Here is a 23137-nt window from a genome sequence, read left to right as displayed (position 1 = left end):
GGTACTGCGAAATTTGATCTTAAGGTGAAGCCTTTACTGAGCTTTTTTTAAAGAGGCACCTAGGCATTTTTTTTTGATAATTTACAATTTCAACTGTTTTAAGTAATAAATATGTATCTGAAAACATTAAAAAGAAAAATATTTTTTATTTTAAGTCAAAGATAAACTTACAATTCGCACCCCTAGTTTTAAACTATTACAAGTCAAAAAACTGACATTTTGAGTTAATAATGCAGAAAGGTTGAAAATATCATTATTTATCTGGTGAAAGACTATCAGAAGTCTAAATAAATTCTACGGAAATACAGGACAGAAAGAATAGTCTATCATTATTATAAATAGTATTGTGTGATATTTAAAGACTATGCTATTTTGAGTTGTTATGGTCTTAAATTAGGATTCAAAATTTTAGCGAGTTTAAGACTATGACATCTTGAATTATCATAGGTCAGGAATGGACAAAATAAATAAAACTTGTGTTGTGGTCACACTGTTGACTAGCCAATCTGAAAATGAACAGTAGTTTGTTGATAAATACAATAATAAATAAAACAAACAGTGATGGAATCATAGAAAAGGATCTCAGAGGAACACATGAAAACCATAAGAAAATTGATACCGAATTAAAACAATATTTTAGAGATCACATCAATTGCATTCCTAGGGTAGAATCCCACTTCCTGAGAGCTCAAACTGTCAACCATGTCCGATCTAATAAGATCATAATATGGGCCTCCACGGTGTGGTTTGTATTAACAGATTTTTGTTTTTTTTTCGAGATATGGATATCAGCCACTTGCTCAACCTATTAGGCCCACAATCTGACTCATACACAAATTGAAAAACAATATGTGTACTTGCCAGACCCAGGATTTGAACCTATGACCCACGACGCTTACACCAGACTAACTACCAGACAATTTATTGATGGCTCTTTAAATTTAGCAACACTATAGGCTATACAAAGGAAAGTGTCAACAAAATGATCGACCTTTCGTGAAGTTATCTCAGTATTCTACGATCTTTAATACAGAATTTAATATTGGGCGCTTTCAGTCAAAAAATATCAATGGTCAGCACAGCATATACAAATTTAAATGATACACAAAAAGCAAAACAATTAATTTCGTTCAATGTCATATCCTAAAAATGGCGTGAAAAATGGAGCTATCCCTGATCCAGATATTATTATGATAGTTTCATGTTTCGATTTGCAAGCAGTTCTCTCATAACCTTGTGGTGAAGTCTCAAACTTCTATTACACCAGAAAACTTGCAACATATTTCACCATCTTTGATATTGCTGAGAAAAAGGGTTTTGTTGTATCTGGAACGAAGTGACTGCTAAAAGAGGTTCTAATGAAATTGGTAGTTATATTTACATACCATTACTTGAAAAAAAATCTAAATAAGAATGTGCATTTTTGGTCCGATAACTGTGCTAGACAGAATAAGAATAAATATTTAGTTGCGATGTATTTATCATTGGAAACAGAAAATGTAAAGTCTATAAAGCTAAAATATTTGATGGGTCACACCCAAGATCAGTGGATTGCGATGCACTCACTCATTGAAAAAGAAAAAAAGAGAATGCTAAAAGTGCTTCAGTATTCATACCAGCTCAATATAGATACCCATTATAGCCATGGCTGAAAAGAATGGTGAACCTTATAGAGTTAATGCAATGGCAACTGATGATATATTTGACCTGAAATTGCTGTCCGATGAGCTGGAACAAAATTATGTTATAACTACCGTAGGTACAAAGGTAACATGGCAAGCAATCAAAGTCATGCATTTGAAAAGAGAATCACCGTATAGTTTTTTCATTAAAACCAATTTTATTGATACTTCCTACGAGTAAATTAATATAAGGCATCGCATGACGGGTCGTCCGGTTCACATGAATATGATAATTTTACAGAAAGCTTATAATGAGCCACCAGGAATAACCATGCAGAAAAAGCAAGATCTTTTAACTATATGCAAAAAAAAATGATACCGATGACGTACCATAATTTTTACAATAATTTGAAAGTCGCTAGAAGTACTCAAGTGGCAAGAAATGACTTGGTTCACGAAGAGAGTGATGGAAATTACTCTGATTAATTCTAAATTATATAATAATTTTCATTACGTAATGTGCAAGAATCTTGAATAGGTAATCATAATCTTATACAATTATATATTTTAAAAATTCGGTAGGTATGTGATGGTTTACCTGTTCCAGTTATTTTATTTTGAAATAAAAATTTCAAATAACCATTTCGTTTATTATTTTACTTGATATGCATAATATATTGAAGAGATTTTATGTTGTTTCATATTAGTTTGTATTGTGTGCATGATGGGTTATTTCAAAATTTATCAAAATAATCCAATTTTAGACTATGACATTTCAAAAAAACTACCAAAAATATGTGTTCTGTATAATTTTTCAATATAATAATAAGTTCATACAAAAATATAAGCCCTGATACACATCGAGCAAGAAAATCAGTTTGGTACATACATTTTTAGATTTAGTTGAGAGGGTTTGAATCTTTGAATCCAATTATCTCAGAATGCTGTTTTTTGACTTGTCATACTTTAAAACTAGGGGTGCGAATTGTAAAAAATGTGAATTTGTTGAATCGGACCACATCTTATTATTACATATTATATTTTATGGTCATATTTATTATTAAAATTTAGTTTATTAAGTTTTCTAAGCATCGCCTAAGAGATTTTTGACTAATTCATAGTTTTAATATTTTTTATATCTATTTTATAAAACATCGATTTTTATAAAAAATATAAATGTGTATAACATGTGTTACAGTACCTAATGTCTTATTTTATTTGTTTTTTTTTTTGTTTCAGGGTTTGATAAACAAAATGACGACACACTTCTTGTGCATCATTTGCCAAGAGATCGCTGCTAATCCAGTCACCACATTTTGCGGTCACAACTTTTGCACGGTAGTAACACAACCAATTGTATTAATATGTTATTGAAGTTATACTTCTTTTGGCGCGTTTGGGAAATCAGATTCTATTTTTGGCGTGTGACATGTAACACATAATTTATTTTTTCACACGAAAAAAAACGCACTCGATTGGATTCGAACCATTGATTGTTCGGTGATCAGCCAAACACACTACCTTTACGCCACAGTATGATACTGCAATCGTGACGATTATACAGTATAATATTATAATTTAGAATTGTAAACAAGCGATTAAACGTCAGTTAGTAATATAAGTTAAAGTGTATAGAAACGTCAAGAGTGACAGTTGGTACTTATATAACAACGAGAAACCATTATATAATTTAGTAATATAAGTTAAAGTGTATAGAAATAAACCAACGGCGTTCCAATAAGCGGTCCTTTTTCTTGAGTGTGTAATTTAACAAGATAATTAAGAGCTAGTCAAAGAATCTAGTCTTATCACAAGTTTTGTTTGTGTTTTGTTACGCCAAAGAATTATAACTTCTAATGCACGTACATAAGTACACGCACCGATTTTTTTTAGTCAATTTGAATATACATGGCTTAAGAATGTTTTATTCTTATTAATGAAATTGTCTAAAAAAAATGGTCTAAGTACGGCTTTATACCACACCCAGTAGGTTAAGCTAGTTCCTATTAATTTTGTGTTCCCTGTCTCTATATTACCACATAAGAACACACCCAAAGTTTTTTTTGTGCACATGTAACATAAAGTTGAAGAGAACAATGCTTTCATATTATATTCCAATTTTATATCTTTCTTTTGTATATTAAGTTGTGGTGAATTTCTAATTTAGATATTATTTTAATTTTTAGAGCTGCTTGAAATTGGCATTCAAAAGTACTGAGAGTCAGGTTTGCCCGCACTGCAGGACAGACCTATCGAAAGAAGAATTGACGAACAATGACAACTTGAAGTCGGTCCTGAGAGCTGTGCTGCCAGGCTATGACGTTCGCTAGAAATAATAATTACTTTAATTATTTAAGACGTGGCAATTATTTGCTGAATTAAGTATTACAAGTTGTGTTCTGAAAAAAGAGGGTTTTATAAATAGCTGTGATGATTTAGATTGTAATTAACACATGTAAGGTTGCTAATTACAAAAAGCGATAAGTTCACAATTCGATATTTGCAGGAAACAACGTTTTTATGTTTCAAGCTTCAATTATTTGTTTTAACATGAGATTATTTTTTTCGTTGTATTCTATGTCGAAATTAGAACCAAATGGTTTCAGCCGATAAACTCTTGAATGTAACAAATATAGGCAAAATAAAATTGTACGTAGCGCTACTTGAACCTCACTTTTTAATTTATCCTGCATAAGGCACATATTTCCGTGGCACTGTCATGAGTTTACTGGATGCTACAGCATGGGAGACGCCATTTCCAATATTGAACGTTCCCTTATTGGCTGACTTAAACACACCAATCAAGCAAGCTTTAAATAATATGAAACACGGACTTGGCGCTTTTTGTAATAATAATAATAATTTTCGTAGGGTTTTGTTGCGTTTTGGAATTTATAGATCAATACATATTGTGTAACATTATGCAAAGAATACGTGCATATTTTTTTCATGATTTTGACCAAATGTGGACTTATCGCTTTTTGGAATTAGACGCCTCATATATTTAAATCCCCTCACTACCTTTATAATATTGTTTGTGTGAATTGCATTAGACTTTTTAGTATCTAACTCACTAAATTATTTAAATTCCTCTATATGGGAAATTAATTTAAAATATTCAGGTTAATATCTTGACTGTTCATTCTTATTTTATAATTTCTAAGGGCCAGGTGAAGCCACACGTACATGCGTGAAACTTAGTTGCTCCACTTGATGGCAAAATCGTGAAATGCAAGTGACAACTGTCAAACTAATCGAGTATGTCATACACAAAGAAGAGCATTTAATTTACTCATTTGAAATAAGCAAATTGTATGAGTACTGATTTTCGAAGAAAAAATATTCTATCATAAATAGATAATATTTTAAATGTGCATAAGGAATGATGGCCAGTGAACGTATGTTTGACGTAGTGTTGTCATTGAAATATGCTAAGAATGCAAGCGGCACTGTATTTGCGGTGTGTGAATTTATTCAACTAAGCCTCTGATTATTACACAACCATTATGACCCGTTAACACGTTCATGGATTTACTGCTGACTGTACATATCGCGGCCATAAAAAAATGCACGTGTAAACACATATTATCGTGCAAATTGTAAGATTGCTTGCATGGGTCAAAAAAGTTCAGAAACTTCTAAATTTTCACACAACAATTAGGAGTGCGCGATATCTGCGCATGCGCAGTAGAACGATAGTGGCGAAACAGCCAGTAAAAAAACGAACTACACCAATACACCTACAGTTAACCGATTTTCACAACCTGTCGAATAGTACCATAGTTACGGTACAATGATAACATTGCGTCTCGCTTACATTTCACAAAGATACCACAAATTCTTTATTTTTGCCCATAACGGAGATTGCATTTATTAAATTTAAGTTTTGTATTGTCTTTTAATAATTATGAAGCCAAACGTCACCATGTCGTCGTAGTGGCATGAAGCGATTCGCAGTGTCGTCTTTACATGCAATCGTTGAACATAGTCATCGAGCCAGGCATGGCAATAATATAAACTTTCCTATTTTGTGTCTTCAATGCGACATTTTTATTGTACAGATAATGGGACTGATGGTTGGAATTGCATTGTTTCATGTAATATGAGCATTGGTAGCATAGTTGTGAAATGTCCATTTTGGGTTTTCATATTTTGATCTCAAATTGCAACATGCTTGTTGCATAATCCCCAATCATTGATGGGATGTGTAAACTATGTGTTATGGGTGCATTTGCTTCCATCAATAAATACATAGTTAAATTTAATATGACAGTCATGCCAAAGATGATAATTATGTGTCTGTTTACAATAATAATTTATTGTTTTATTCTGTAATTGAATAATTAATAATATGTTTAATATTTAGTTTGAATTGATTAATAAATGTGCCATTTTAAAATAAATATTTGTTTTCATTTATATTTCCTCAGTGCTTATGACACCAATCTCCAATGCCGGTGAAATTAATCTAGAGTGTATTCATGTAAATAAACACGGGATTTGAAAAAAACTTAGAATGTTTATATATACAATGATTCCCAACAGGTCGACCGCGAAGCAAAATTTGATTGATCCCAATTACGATCGTAAATTTTTAATTACAGTTAGTTGAATTACAAAATGATGTTATGTTGACACAATTGAAATCTTCTAACATGGAAAGTACTGAACCCAGAAAAATACGTTAAATTTAGAAAAGGACGTCTTTTGCGAGGTCTTATGGTTAGGGGAGGAGACAGCTGGGGATGACCAGGAGGTGTAGATGAAGAGTCTTCAGGAGGAGAGATGAGTAGTCGAGATTTGGTGAAGGTTGCTCCGATGGATGCAGGAGCGAGTTTTATTTGCAGCGTAAACAGTTGGTACAAGAGTATGTTACAATACTTATGATATCTATTGACCCAAGGTCCGAACTCGTGGGACAGGAGCGACTTACACAATGCTTACCGATCGGACGGTGATTATGATTGATACTAATACTGCCCCCATAAGCAAAAAGGCAGCTATTCGCCAAAGTAGCATTTTGAGATGATGACACATTTACGTTTTTTCAACTTTTCTTAAGAAAATTTCCAATAATGTAGGTAGATGAATCTTTTGATTTATGGTACATAATTATATTATAGTTGTTTTTAAAATCATTAAACTTACATAAAATATCATTTAATAATTAAAATCATAGTATTTGTTTTTTTATTTTATATTGTGAATATATTATATGCTACATAAATATAAACACAGTATGTCACTATTCATAACAAAGAAACCCATGTGATACTTTGTTTTTGCTTATGATTCTTGATCAAACTACACTGTTCTATGCAGTATTACATATTAATCATTCAAGACGTACCTACATATCTTTTATTTAATTTTGGTATAATTTATAATTTACTATTAATTTATTACACATTAAACAGTGATATATCATTACAAGTAATTAAATTTAATATGTCCAAATATAACTAGAAATTTTTGTAAACCTTTATTAATCATGGAATTATATTAGTTTACAAATACAAGTTGGATATAATGATAATTTTAAAACTTACAAAATATCACTTTGTTTACATGTTTACAATAGAATCTTGTCAAAAAGTGCATTTCATACTCTATGGAATCATTGTCGTAAGAATTTCTATATTTTAAGAATTCAGATCACTAATTGCTTTAACATTTACAATATTTCCATGTATGGCCAGACCACATTCGCTACCATATTATTTACAATCGGTATATATCCTAGATATAGACCTAGGAGAGCTTCCAACAAGTGATATTACGTGTTGTACCTACAGCTATTTGCACTGAGGTTCTTGAAAAAAGACTGAATCCAATATTGATACATAGGTATCACCTCTCCTGTTCATTCATATTGATTTATTTACTCCAAGTGATCATTTCAAATTATAAATTCAAGACGTTCTCAACATAATATGAATTTAGTAACAAGATAACATTCACTGTAATGCAGAAACCCGTGCATCGACATCGACAGATGCACTAAATTTTGTAGCAGACTTTTGACTGTGTGAGTGTCCTACAAAAATTAAACACATTATAGACGTGCAATAGTGTGTTGCAACCAGTGACGACCCGTGGAGGTAGGCAGATTGAGCGTTGCTTGGGGGCGGCAGTTACATGAAGGGCGGCAAATCGAGGAGAATCATTGGGTATATAGAAATAACTCGAGTGCTTAAAGTAAGACAACGTTATCTACAAAAAAGTGTTTTTTTTTTTTTTGAGATAACGTTATTTTACATTTACGTCTACATGATAGTCAAACAACGGTATGTCAATCTTTTCTAATTTCTTATTAAATCGTCAGTAAAGTTTAACGCTAACTACATAAGTTACCCTTGTTTTCATATTTTTTAAAAACTATCCCTATAAATTTTAACATCATCATAAGCAAGATGAATGTACAATACACAATAAATTATAAAATATTAACATTAGGTTTTTGAATAAACATTTCCTTTGTTGAGTTACAAGAATCTAAAATAACGATTTTTGGCTCTCCTGTAAAGTTGCACTTTTGTAGATAGTGTTGTTTGACACTAAGCCCTCGAACTGTACCTAAGCTTAGTTAAAACGAAAAATTTCCATTAAAACATTCAACTCACTGGTTGGACAATTACTATAAAAGTTTTAATATGACTATAATTTTTGTCGACTTCACGATGTCTAGTTTACTTCCGTTGTCCTTGGACGTCACATCCTTAGTGAATAGCAATGACACATGCAGATTTGCGAGTTATATTTGAATTAGGTACAGGTAGGTAGGTAGTAAGTACATACTTACTTAATTTTGTGTAAAATGTTTGCCAGTCACTCACGAGTTGTCTGGTGTATTTTAAATGTATCTGAAACCGTGGCTTCGTAATATAGTCTATTGAAGCAGAGATTGCATTTAAATTAAATTTAGTGGTATATCTTGTTAGTAATGTATCCATACAACACATTCCTTAGATATTGGAGTCATGAAAGGATGATAAAAACTGTAAAGAAATGTGGCGGCATTTTGTCTAGGGACGTCACTGGTTGCAACCGTCAAATACACCAATATTGAATTAGCGTTAGTGCATAAACCGAGAGCAGTAAAGTTGTCAGAACAAAGGACAAGCGTATTCTTAACATGTGTTTAAGTTTATCCCATATTCTTCCACACTCAAGGTCGATTGCCTGTTACTCCACACCCGTTAGATATTTCAGTTCCCATTAATTCTCTGTTCCCTGGTATGTACTTATCTAAGAAAATTTTGCAAATGTCGCAAATACTGTCACTTGCATACTATCTACTCATTTTATGGTAGATTTTAAAAAATCCGTTTTAATCTGTCACTTGCATATTATTAAAGTGTCATTTACAGAACATATTTATTATTTTGTTTATTTATTGCTACGATTTAAAATCCTATCGGAACAACGTGGATGTTCTGAGAATTTTTAAACTGTATTTTCTTTGTCGAACTATAATAAATTTTCGTTCAGTTTTCCCGATCTTAGTGAGATCTAAGAATTATTGCTTATCTAGCAAAATTTGATATGGAGTGGGTAAACAGGCCGCTTCAAAGAAATTCAAATATATATATACTACAGCAACATATATTATAATCAACTTTACTATATCGAAAAAGATGCGCACACAGAAAAAGTGTTTGTTTTGAAAAAAATGTCAATAACAATATTGATTTTTAAGGTCGTGGAAGTTAATTAAAAAATCTAGCAGCACATGTGTTCTATGCTCAAGACTGCTATCGAGGGTAGTTTTTTTATATTTTTGTATTGAGGTATGTAGGTAATATAATTTTTACAATAAGTTAGTTGCAATATTGTTACAATAAGTGCTAATGTTTTAACAGCACCTCTTTTGGCTGTGCTAACTTTTAGAGTGAGATAGACAGTTTTGACAAAAATTTAGACGGCCAACGTATTGTACCAGTATTATTATACCTCAATACAAACATTTATGATAAACTACCCTTGATAGCAGGCGATAGCAGTGTTGTGTATAGAATAGATGCGCAGGTGTCACTATCTTCAACATTGACACTGCCCGCGGAATACCGCAGTTTTCCGGGTACATTCCCCATACCCAAAGACTTCAAACTATTACTCTAGCAATTGCCTGCAGGTATAATAATTAAGGGTGTTCAACTAGGGTTATTGCGAGCTGTCGCGTCCACAAATGCTTATCAATTACGCGTGGCTTAATGGTCATAATCATTAGAATTTGCTAGGATGTAGTTTTTAGACACGCCGCATTGAAATATTAAAGCAAACATTAGATGCCCTAGATCAGTGGTCTTCAAACTGTGTTCCGCGGCTTCTCTCTGGGGGTTCCGCGAGTTAAAAAAAAAATCGACAAATAGACCTAGATTTCAACAAATTTTGTAAAAAAATGTAATTATTTTAAGATATATTTTTCTAAGGATGGGATGGGGTTCCCCGAAAAAAAAATATAATTCTAAGGGTTGCGTGAGTCGACAAAGTTTGAAGAACACTGTCCTAGATAATTGCACCAATTCATGAGTGCCACGGTTTTTGTAAGTGTGTACTGGCCTTGTGTGTTGTAGAATGCCTAGAGGAGTGGGGTCAAACCGTTGAGAACGCTGTTTGACAGTCAAACCATCCGGGTCACAATCCTCAGTAATGAGGTCCTGACAAAGAAGAAGAAAAACTGGTTTTATACGTTTATCCTGGATACAGCGGCAAACACATTTTGACAATAGCCGATATACTGGATTATTTGTTAGTTTAGGTTAGGTTAAGTTATCCTAACAAATAATCCAGTATATCGGCTATTTTCAAAATTTGTTTGCCAGGATGCAGGATAACCGACTAGTACCGAAAAACTAATATGCGATTTACCTCAATAATTTGTAAGTTTTTTTTTCCATTTCTGTGAGGATCCGGACTCGATTATGTGAGTGCCTGTATCGAAGTGATTGGATCCTACCCGTTGTCATGTGATGGTATTGTTGGTTCAGCAGAATAACTTGGCTGCTCTCAGATTTTTTAAATATATTTTTCCTGTCGACTTATGATACATTTTTATTCAGATTTTGATTTTAGCCAGTATCTAACAAAAATGAGTGTGATGTTGGTAAGCTGAACGCAGAAATATTTCACTATATCGCACCCCCAGTAAGATACTGTAGTAATCCAAAAATTGTCATTTTGCAGGAGAGCCATTTGAAGTTTCAAATATTCTTTATAAATACAGGAAAAGTCTGAATGCAAAAATTATTACTTATTTTTATGGAAAAACATGATCTATTTTCAAATGTATTCATCATTTTTCTCTTTTCTCTTTTTCTCGTGTATATGACAAATGGAGATATTTGAATATTTCTGAGTTACGACAGTATTTTATTAGGATATTTGAAAATTTCATGGTAAAATTTGAATCAACTCAATACTTTCTATGTACATTTCCCTACCATCACTCTAATAATTTCAACTAATTTGTTGGGCACTGTGAAGGAAGGTTTTCAAAATATTAAGTTATGGTACAATCTTTAAAGATTTATTGAAAAAAAACAAGAAAATACAATTATTAGTTCAAAACAACAAAAAAATACTTAGTTATTTTATTTAATGGGCAAATAAAAATTTTAGGTACGATTTTTAATTTTTAAACATCACTTGGAAGAGAAGCAAAAAATCATAATAAAATTCACGATGTTTAGCAAAGCAAATCCTTCTTTTTAATTGTCGATATTTTTGGACGCTCTTGATATGCTTTGGATAAATTGAGACCATCCATTGGTAACGGTTTACCTATTTGCCGTTGACGAACATTCAATTTCCTACATTCCTCATGATAACGGGTTTAAAAAAAAATAATGTATAGATAGTCTCTGTCTACTTTTATAACTTTAATCTTCTGCCACAAAAATTTTTCTGCATTTTCATCCGTGTTGTAATTTTTACCGATTTCATCTGCTAGTTTTTTCATGGTGTGAAAATTATTTGTCGTCATGGGTTTGACAATGTATGGTTGTCCTGTTTTCTTACTCGTTTGTACAATGGTAATCATTTGGCTGGGCACAAATATTGGTCCACTTTTTAGAGCCCTATTCTTCTGCTGCTCAATTGTAGAATGGACAATATCGCCTTCATTTTGGGTATACCCGGTGACCAAAAACGTATAAGAGATCGTTTTATTTTTTTGTGAATTCCCGATGGCATATAAATACATTGCAGGAATGTATTTATTTTTGTTCTACCTGGCACAATTGTCTCTGTAAAAAATATAATGCTAAATGTGGTGATATTTTTCACATGTAATGTAATCGAGTACACAACTACCAATTTCATTGGATCCTCATGCAAACTCTCATCCCACATGTAGCAGTTTGCAATATTTTTAGTGATATTATAGACTGTAAGATTGTACATTGCCAACTTTCGTTTATAATATAAAGTTGACACATTTCCGCAAGGCAGCGGTAAAACAGCCTGCAAATCATATACAGCTACATTAATGACGCTATTTTGGCCATTAGTTCGGGACTCTGCTACTTCTTTGGTCTTTTTATCCCTTGTCTCTTTTTTCCAGGTTGATGTATCTCATACTTTTCTTGGAGTTGTTGTTTTTCTTCTGTGAAGAATTATTGTATAGGTCGCATTCAACGCACAAATCTTTTTTTAGGCGTAAAGAAGCCAATATTAAATTCGTCATTAAATATGGATGCGTATAATAGTGTTCTTTTCCAAATGGCATATTGCTGTCAGCTTGTTGTTTTTTTGTATAACTGATACATTTCAGCAATTGTTAATTAACCATCTAAATACAATCTAGACGTCTGTGCACGCAAATAATGTTACTCGATCACTGGGAACGATATAAATCATCATCATTTTTTTTGTTATTACCATGGTGATCACTTTGTTCTGGAATTGGCGTTCCGGAAAGGAGATCTCTTGTTTTCCAACGCAGTGGAGCCGTACCTTTCACTCACCCCAAATGTGTTGATAAAGTATTTTTTGTATACTTCCTGTATTTTACTTCCATTTAACTGAAGTTGATAACAAAAATTGTTGCCTCTGCTGCTTCCAGTTTTTTTTATTTGAATACTTTGGAACAATAATATCCATGCAACTAGTGAGAAAATTACGCTGTATCTCAAGATATTCCTGTAGTAACAGAGTTACAACAGTATTTTTTGAAAAGTATTGTTTTAGTTTTTTACAAAGCTTCTTGTAAAATACTGTCGTAACTTAGTTACAACACTATTTTATTATCGATTTAACAGTTTTCGAAAAGTAATGTACTGTATTAATTGCTTTCTCTCTGACACTATTTGAGTTTGAGATACGACAGTATTTTATTAATATAGCAAAAAAAAAATACGAATCCAACCACATCCATAACTCGAAAACGCCCATTGCAGACTTACGACAGTATCTTACTGGGGGTGCGATATGTACTAATTTTATTATTCATTAACAAATAGCAAATCTCACACCACACGGCATTTGCTTCCGTAGTGAGTTGTTCCGGGCAGCTAGTCTACTATTATTTTAAAATAAATATTCAATTATTGCTTCCAGGTTGATAACTTAATTTTCAAATAATTACAAGATAAAAAGAACTTTTTATATACCGCGTTTTTAAATTTTCTGTTGAATCATATAAAGTTGACAATTCTATGTATTAATAATTTAGGACAAATAAGGCAATTGTCAACAAATTATTTTTTTGTTATTTTGCAACAAAGAAATATAAAATACTGAAATATCCTTTTGATTTCCATAGTAACGCACGTATATATTAATAATTTAGTTGCTAGGACCACCTCCTTAGCAACCAATAAGAGTGGATTGGATTACGGATTTCTTCCGAAATAGCTTTTCATACAAAACAGAATTAACTGAAAATGAATTCAATTCGACTTAAAGATGGCTAAAAGTATTAAAAGAATGCATTGGCATCGTGTTCTGATATATTCTAAAAGTTTCAAATATCTAGCTAGTCGGGAAGTTAGTTAAAAATCGATTGCAAGATTTGTACTGGATAAACAACCACCGGACAAACAAGAATACGAGCTAAGAAAAACGTGGTAAAAATGAATTCTGTGGTTTCAGGGTATAGTCAGTTTGGTTGAGTCAGGGCTCGAAATGGACCGGAACGCACCGAAGCGCCGTTCCGGTTCGTAAAATCAGCAAAATTATCGCTCCGTCTCGTGGACATATTAATTTGACAGTGAGCTAGATTTTCCATTTAACGTAAAAATCCAAAAGTTTGTCCACACTGGTAACCTCATTCAATTTCACGATAATTATCAAAATTTGTTTGACCAAAAATTATTTTATTTGAAATTTAATGAGGTTGCCAGCAACTTGTTTCCAATGTGGACACGGCATAACACACTTATTTTTATAAAATACACAAGCAATTAGTATGTTAAACATTTTCATTAAATATTGACCGCTCCGGTTCGTAAAATATTCCATTTCGAGCGCTGGAGGTACCTATATTATCGACAGCTTTTTGTAAAAAGGCCGAATTAACCAAAATGTTATTTTACAGGAGGATTTTTAACTTTTGATATTTATCTATTAATTAGGTAGGTATCTGTGGATGATTATAAATGTCTAACAAGTTATAACAAGTTGCCGATTTTTTGAATAATAAAATGCCTAATTCTTGTCAAATTTGGGACCACAGAGATTATCAATATATATTTTTATCGTGGATATTTTACAAAAATTATCTCGTTATTAATTATACTAATGGTTTTATAAATGCGTTTAAAAATTAATAAATGTAAAAAATCTTAACACCACTGCACAGTTATGTACCGAAATTTGACTATATTCTAAAACATTAGAGCGAGAGATTTAAAAGAATACTATTTTATGTAACAAAAATACTTTATGCAGTCATCAAATGTTTAAAATAAATATGAGGGATAATAAGGCTTTAAAATTATATAAATAGATTATCTACAACGTTTAAGGAGTGTCCAGGATCATGGTTTGAAAATACAACAAAAACTCAATTTTGACCTACGACGAGCATGTGGGCCGTTAAGTTTTCAATTTTTTGTCGTTTAGATTTTTGACTAATTCATCGTTTTAATATTTTTTATACTTATTTATTTTAAAAAATATCGTTTTTTATAAAAATATAAATGTGTAGGTATAACTTGAAATTTTTTTTATTTACTTATATCAAATCGAGCTTCAATATTGGGACCATACCTAAAATATATAAAAAAATTAAATAAACTAAACTTTAAAAATAACCTGCAACGAATTCAAATTTTATTAAATTTTTTTACATTTATCTTTAAATTAAAAATAAAAATCTTTTTAATGTTTTCAGATACATGTTAATTAATTTATTCAGTTGAAATTGTAAATTATCAAAAAAAAATCTCAAATTGCAAGCTTCGAAATTTTCCGCTAGGCTCTCTGCTGGCGTGCCTCTCCCCCATCCTTTATATTTATTTTAAACATTTGATGACTGCATAAAGTATTTTTAAAAAGTATTCTTTTAAACCTCTCGATCTAATGTTTTAGAATAGGTATAGTCATATTTCAGTAGGTACATCCATGTGCAGTGGTGTTAAGATTTTTTAGGTTTATTAATTTATAGTACCTATTATAGAGATGTCACGGAGACTTGAAGCTTTCGAGATGTCGCTGTATAGGCGCATCCTCAAAATTCCTTGGACTGACCGGGTGACAAATGTTGAAGTTCTCAATCGAATGGGGAAGGACCGAAAAGTTCTACATAGTATCAAAACCAGGAAACTACAGTACCTCGGCCACATTAGGAGAGGACAAAAATACAGCATTCCTCAACTTGACATTCAAGGGAAGATCAATGGGAAGCGTACCTAGCAGAGGACGGCGCCGCATTTCGTGGCTTAAGAACCTCCGTGATTGGTACGAGTGCAGCTCCACTAAACTGTTCCGGGAAGCAGACGACAAAGATAAGATGGTGGCTGACCTCCGCTAGGGGATGGCACAATAAGAAGTATTATAGTAGTCATATTTATATTAGATTATAAAAAAAATAATTATTAAGTCGTAGATTATAGTACCTACCTATTAAATATTTAAAAGGCTTTCTTTGCTTCGGGATTCTATAATCTAAGTTCGGGAATATTTTTTCTATAATCTAAGCTCGCGAAGCAGTGTTTCGGTACCTAGGTTCAAAGTTGGTGAGCTGGCGGGATGCAGTGTGGGGGGTGAGAATGGAATATTCCTGACTATTCCAGATGTTAGATATTTGCACCCCATGTTGCCTGCTGACGAAGGGCCGGCGGGGTAGGTTTCTCTTTTGTCAGCGGGTGGAGGTGTGAGGGGTATCTAGGAAATATTGCAGGCGGCTGCAGGCTAGCGACTGTAAATTTGATATTTGAAAATTATCTTGGTAGGTACAACCTAGTATGAATATTTTTTTATTTTTTTGCAGCTTGTGGCTTATATTTGCCTAGGTTTGAATTTTAAGATTGCTTTACTCTAAGGTAATTAGTAATTTTATACGGAGTGAATATTGACGGTGTGGATATCAGCATCATCAGCATGAATCTATCCACTGCTGGACGAAGGCCTCTTCGACCTGCATCCACTTCTCTCGGTCCTGTTCGTTGCGTTGCCACGTACTTCCGCAGAACTTTATCATTTAATCGATCCAGCGGCCTCTAGGTCTACCATGCGGACGTTTTTTACCTCTTGGATACCACTGGATGACTAAATTTGTCCAACGATTGTCTCTTCTTCGAGCTATGTGTCAGCCCATCTCTATTTGAGGTTTTAATGAACTCTAACTCTAAAGGTAATTTGACTTTGAAGTTGTTAAAATTTCAAATGTATGAAATGGTCGGTCTATAACGTGAGTTTATTAAGTAGGTACCTACTAATCGTAAAAAGGATGACTTTAAAATAAAGACTGTTCATTTATTAAGAAGGTTTCCAGAAGGTAAAGTTTGAAATAAAGAACATTTTGGTATCTTATCTAATTATATATGTCATTTTTTCGAATTAGTGTCTTCTGCTAGAACAGTGACGATATAATGATAATGAGTAAGAAAAAAACGAGTTTGCCAATTCGGATGACTTCGGCACAACTTTTGGCGGGCAGAAAACCGCAAAATTTTGGGATTATTTTTTTTTGATTTTTCGCTTATATCTCAAAAACTGTTGGTCGTAGAAAAAATATTGTTATAAGTATACATAATCTAAGTATCAATAATTATTGAACTACAATAGCGCCGCAGACGACTTTTTTTACTATTAGAGCAAATTTGTGGTCTGTGTTTATCTCATTTATCGGTCGACTCGTCACGCCGGGCCCTTCCTGAGCCCGGGCCCCTAGGCTAGAGCCCTGGCAGCCCCCCCCTTGTGGGGGCCATGACGTACCGTATTGTTGAATCGGCTGTCACTACAATGTTTTTGTTGTTGCTAGAGGAGTGTTTGAATATTGTATCGGCTTTCCTTCTAGATGCAACTCAATTTCTTCGTTGTAATAAACCAAAAGTTTAGTAAGTAATAATGATCGTAACATCACTCCTGATCGTTTTAGACATATTTTTGTTATATAAAGCTTCAAATTAGGTAAATTAATATATTCGTAAACCACGGGAGGGTAAAATGAAATGAGAAAAAATCTCATTTGTCAACGGAAGTCTCATATCACTCCACTGGAGGGGATGGTTAGTTCACAGTTTTAACACCTGGACAAGAAGTTTTGGTTGGACAGTACCTCTTCTAACACGAGAATTTCTCGTGTTTGGTCACAATGTGTTAAGAAAGAATAGGTACCATTTTTTACAAATAAATTTATTCATTACATAAACACACTACAATATGACATAGGTACTAATATATATTCATTAATTTGTTTTTTTGTATTAACAATTTAAATAGGTACTTATATAAAATCTTAGTAAATAAAGATACAAAAAACAAATGTGAAATTTCAAACATTTCACAAATAACTATTGTCAATTGTTTGATGCTGATAAGGAAATTAATTTTAATCACAAATTTAGCACAGATTAATAAATAGAATTCAGACAGGCTACATTTTGAAGCAGGGTTGTGAATGTGTGTGTGCTAACAAAATGAAACACATTATAGACCTGCAATAGTGTATTGCAACCTTCAAATACTTCAATATTGAATGAGCGTCAGTGCATAAAACGAGAGTAGTTGTCAGAACGAAGGACAAGCTTAGAATGACAAGTCTGTATCGTTCAACCTGAATCAAACAAACGAAATGGAACCGTTTGGTTTGGGACCGTTTGGTAAATGTCCACGGAAACGCTTTTTGACGACTAATTAGTGTTGCCAGTACTTAAAATTAATTCATAACATATTAGTCTCTAAAACAGAAACATATTTATTGAAACGTCAACTTGTTATGAAATTCTAACCTCCTATCGTTGTCTACAATAATACAAATTCGTATTCATTCATTTTAAATGTACAAAATATAAAGAATGCTTCGTGAATAGGTAGCCATTTAGTTAATTTATAAGATTTATAGGTATGACAAGTTTTTAAAAATTACTTTTGATAAGAGCTTTTTATAATAATTGACCACTTGTTCATGTCGACATTATGATTTTGTGACTTAACAGGCGTATGCATATTCAAGCTATTGACTGCAAATTTGCATGCATAAACCTAATGTATCTGATGAATAGTGACGTCACGTCGCCGACGTAATACGCGTCATGCCATGGGTAATGTTACCTAATTTTAAATTAAAATTTCCCGAAAATTAATTTAAAATTTTGAAATTGTGAATCGGTGTAAAAATGTGCAAACGGTACCATATAAATTTAATAATTATAAATAAATAATTATCATGAACTTTAAATAATTTATTTGTTATAAAATCATATTTATTTTATACTTCATAATGCACGAAATGATCAAAGTATACCCAGTAAATATTTCCATAATATGGCAATACAGCTTCACGGATCATTGTCAATATTTACAAACACCTCCATTGACCCACGATCTCGAGCATTTTTACAAGCTTAGCATCATTTTCATTTTTTAGCATCATCATGAATCCTATTGTGGCACAACGACGACGGGCAGTTAACTTCACGCAAGATGAAAAGGAACTATTAGTTAGCTGTGCCGATAGGGAAACATTGATAATAAATTCGCGGATAACAAATGCGTTCAGTAACGCGCGAAAACGTGCCGCCTGGGCTAGGATAACAGTCGAATTCAATAGGCGAAGCCAAGGAATAACAAATGTCCATATCTCTGATGTATCTTTTTTGCAGTCGCAAGCGTCTCCTCCTTTCTGTTTCACACACATTTTCGCAATAATTTATAAAACCTACGAAGGTTTCAAGCCTCCTACTAAACGCTTGTTGTGATGAAGTCATTGTGTATTAAAGTGACACTGACAGCTCGCGCAGATCGCCGCCATTTTAAGTTTGGTGCGCATTCCTGTGCGCATCTCGTGACGTATGCATTTTTTATAGTTTCCTTAATCGGCCGATAAACGGCTTACTACGTTGAACGCGGTTCAAATGTATATGAATACGGCAGTTAGACGACAATCGAACATATTAAATTAATAAAATTCGTTAGGTAGGTAATATAAAGATCATTCCGGGTTGATTTAACACAGTTTGTAGTTTAGAATCTCCGTTACAAAATATAAATAAAATGAAAATTCCGGAAATTTCCGTGATTAATGTTTATTCCGTTTAGTACCGGACCCGGAAATTTCCGGTTTTTTTTCCGGGCCGTAATTAATTTAATATTTTCAGCCATCTATTAACTTTTTCGAAAAACTTTTGATGCAGTCAAGTAAGCAAAGGTTCAATCCACACTTCTGCATCATTTGTTAGTAGATACTACTATTATCGACTGGAAAATATTGTTTACAAAACATCGTTTTTTTCGGGTGATGTCGCGATTTCACCATTCGTGCTTACGTGTTCATTCAAGTGACAGCTAAAATATTTTATGCCTTTCGCAACAGAATTTGTCACTATTCAAAAAGAAGGATAACAAAAAGGTAAGCTTATATGTTTAAATCATTTCTAGAAATATTTTCCTAAGTTTTTGTAAAAATTAAATACTACCTGGAACGTTCATTTTCTAGTTTTTTTCATCTGTCATATTTCTAACCTCAACATCTGTATACAGTTTTGACGTTTATGTTTATTACATTCTATTTCTAATACTTATAAGTATCTAAGAGTTTATTGTTTTTCCATATCATTTCTAGCAATAATATCCTATGTTTTTTAAAGAATTCAGAGTATTCCGAATCGGAGAATCGGAGATATTGGAGACAGTTGACGAGAGTTGGAGACACTTGAAGACAGTTGGAAACATTTGGAGACAGTTGGCGAGAGTTGGGGACAGTTGGAGACAGTTGACGAGAGTTGGAGACAGTTGAAGACAGCTGGAGACAGTTGAAGACAGTTGGAGATAGTTTTAGACAATTGGCGAGGGTTGGAGACAGTTGGCGAGAGTGACAGTTCGGATTCTCCGAATCCCGAATTAAATGAATTCACCGGCAATAATGGATTGTCTGGAATAATATCCAGACATACTCTGAAGGTTGCATCCACCGATTGCAAAAAAACAGTATCCATCGCGAGTCTGTGTATGTGATGTACCTATGCTGCAAGTATGTGCTGCGCATAAGAGGCGAGGAGAGACCAGATACCTTTGTCAAGAGTGCTATGTGCCTCTTCACAAATGATTTTGCTGGCAAAAATACCACACAATAAATAAATATTGATTGCATTGTAAAAAAATCTGAGTTTTATTCCAATGTCCCCATAAATATATCTTTTGTAAGCATTTTAGTACAACACTATGAAATGAAAGATTTTTCTGAAATCTCGCCGGTGTGGGAGGGTTTTCTATTTTTTTTGCCGGTATTGAAAGGGTTAAATCGAACTCTTTGGATAGAACATAATATCTATGGTTGGATTTTGAGATAATAAGACCAAAAGCGGCTTCTTGTTCGCGTATGGTTACTTATGAATAATAGGTATTGATTATTAATCTATAATATACATAGTGTGTAAATGTCTAACATATTAATATGAACACCTCACGATATTATAAATGCCGAATAATGAGGTCCACACAAAAAAAGTTGGAGTTTTAACATTGGGTGATCCAGGTAAATGGACCTACATTTTGATCATGAAAATGTTCAAGTATGGCTGAAAATTAATGTCAATTACTATGATGCGGGAGTGAATAAGTATGCACAGTTAGTTACTTTTTAGTACAATTACTAACAAGCAAAAGTTGGCAGGTAGAATTAGTATCAAGTAAGAGTTGGTAAGTACAACCAAATTTTTATTTCTTGTTGAAATGTATGGTAAAAAGGTGATATAGGTATATACTTTTTATAAATAAATACATTTAAGGAATAAAACGAAGATTTTTTTTTAATATTTCACTCGTCGTGTTCTTTTATTGATTGATTTGGGATGAACTTCAAACTTTCAAATCGCAATATCTCACAAACGGCGAAATGTTAGTTACCGATTTCTGCCAGCAACCCGATGATGTGGCCGAAGAAGAAAGATGCGTGTGTTTGTGTAATTGTTTGACTCTCAGCTTAGCTGTTGCTAATGCAAAAGAGGTAAATAACTATGACCTGAATAGGAAAGACAAATATGCCTTGATCATATAAAATAATGTGGTATAAAATAGTCGATAATAAAAGTCTACACGAAAATTTCTTCTGCCGAGCTCTATGGGTTAATAAATTGTAAAAGTATGTTTATGTGTGTTTGTAGACAATACATAATATGGATACTCGTAAATAAAACAATATATTTGATCATAATGATTTTTAATACTTTTGGTAAGTTTCAACAAAAAATTATCATAAATCGACAATTAACAAAATGTTTCAAATAAACACTCGGTAAACCCATATCCGTAGAGGTATTCATATAATGCAGCACAAGTGCAAATTTCATTGTCTTTAATTGACTCAACGACCGTCTTAAATATAAGACAAAATAATTGCTTCAATGTGAAGCCATTTCTTTATTATTTATCGCAACTCAGACTAGCGACACAAACTAGATATGTTTTATAATTATTAGGAGTGAGATAGCAGCCCGTAGGTCTTACTAATCGGTTATATGTACATAGTAATGATTAAATACTAATACGCATCAATATTTCTAGTGATTTGATTTTACGAAGCTCAAAAACAGTCGCATTGACACGTCAAGAAATAGCAGAATACTGCTATTTCGCTAAATCTATCAGTTCAATTTATTGTTTTGTTCATAATTATATTTTTTTACTAAGTTACTAAATCACAGTCATCAAACGTGAGTATTATTATTATTTAATATTAAATAACACAACAAGAGAAAAGAACGTTAAATGTTACTCTTCTAAATGAACATTACTTTGGTATAGATTAAATAAGAATAACTGAATATAAATAAATTTAATAATATATCTTGGAAATGGAAGTACGTTTATTTACTGGCTACCTAATACAATGTACTTATATTAATTTTTTCATTGATACATTATCAGTCCTTCGTTCTCTATCGAGATCTATAATAATTACATTATGGCACTTCATTGGAAAAAGAGTTGTATAGTATAGTATGCAAAATGCATTAATTAATAGAACAAGATCAACATTCTTAAACTCACCACGTAGGTATGTATATTGATTGAATTCCTATTTTTTACTTCAAAACAAATTAGTACACCGTTCAGAAACAAAAAATTTCCGAGCAGAAATACCTATAGCTATAGCATAGTGACTATAGTTTCTACAAATATTGATAATTTCAACACCATGTTTGGAAATCCAATAATAACAATAACAAATTCATTATAATATTGAGCAAAGATTCTTGTATACAATACAACATAATATAATAAATTATAAATTAGAATGGAATTCATCAGAAATCAATAGAATATCGGGAGATCGTGTAAGCCGTGTTGCGGCCTAATATTAAGTAGTATTTATAAAAATCGTGGGGGTAATATTATTTAAATTTTCTACAATTTCAGAATTCAGTTAGAAATGCCCGAAAGTTGCCTGAAATCCTTAAATATTTCATATTTTACCAAGTTCCTAAATCACAGCCGTACAGTCTTATTTGTGCTTTTAATTTCTTTTCACCCCTATATCATATAAACTTTGGTTATAATAATTATTAAATAACTGTAAATAAATAATCTCGAAAAATGTAAATATAATATGAATTTGAATCTTTTTATGTAAGTACTTAAACAATACTTTGTTAGCTGGTATAGCTTGAATAAGACAAAAAGCTGCACTGTCGACCGAAATCGAAGCAGACATATTTGCTAATTTGTGAATTTACATATCAGTCATTTTCTTACGAGACCTACAACTACATAATAAATAGAACAAATTCCCATTTTTTTAATATTCTGAAACAAATTAGAAATACCCTTCAAAGACAAAAAATCTTCCGGCAGAAAACATAGTGACTGCAGTTTCAGTAAGGAACAAACGCTCCGGGAATATTAAATAT

At 32.5% G+C, this 23137-nt stretch overlaps 1 protein-coding gene across 2 annotated transcripts in view; it reads left to right on the top strand.

Annotated features, from left to right (window-relative positions):
* The window catches only part of LOC147079362 (E3 ubiquitin-protein ligase UHRF1-like), a 40252-nt gene extending 34240 nt beyond the window's left edge, over nucleotides 1-6012 (top strand). The window contains exons 15-16 of one of the 2 annotated variants that reach the window (XM_085940137.1): nucleotides 2862-2960; nucleotides 3809-6012. In XM_085940137.1, coding sequence (XP_085796263.1) covers nucleotides 2862-2960; nucleotides 3809-3952 — 243 coding nt within the window. In that variant the 3' untranslated portion in view covers nucleotides 3953-6012. The remainder of the gene's footprint in view (nucleotides 1-2861; nucleotides 2961-3808) is intronic. The other variant, XM_085940131.1, reaches the window with a different exon arrangement.
* The last annotated feature ends 17125 nt before the right edge of the window (nucleotides 6013-23137 follow it).

Source organism: Rhyacophila brunnea, unplaced genomic scaffold, assembly GCF_057557595.1.
Source record: "Rhyacophila brunnea isolate RB1 unplaced genomic scaffold, BYU_Rbru_1.0 scaffold_1, whole genome shotgun sequence".
Lineage (NCBI taxonomy): Eukaryota > Metazoa > Arthropoda > Insecta > Trichoptera > Rhyacophilidae > Rhyacophila > Rhyacophila brunnea.
This window is presented reverse-complemented; position numbering and strand designations above follow the sequence as displayed.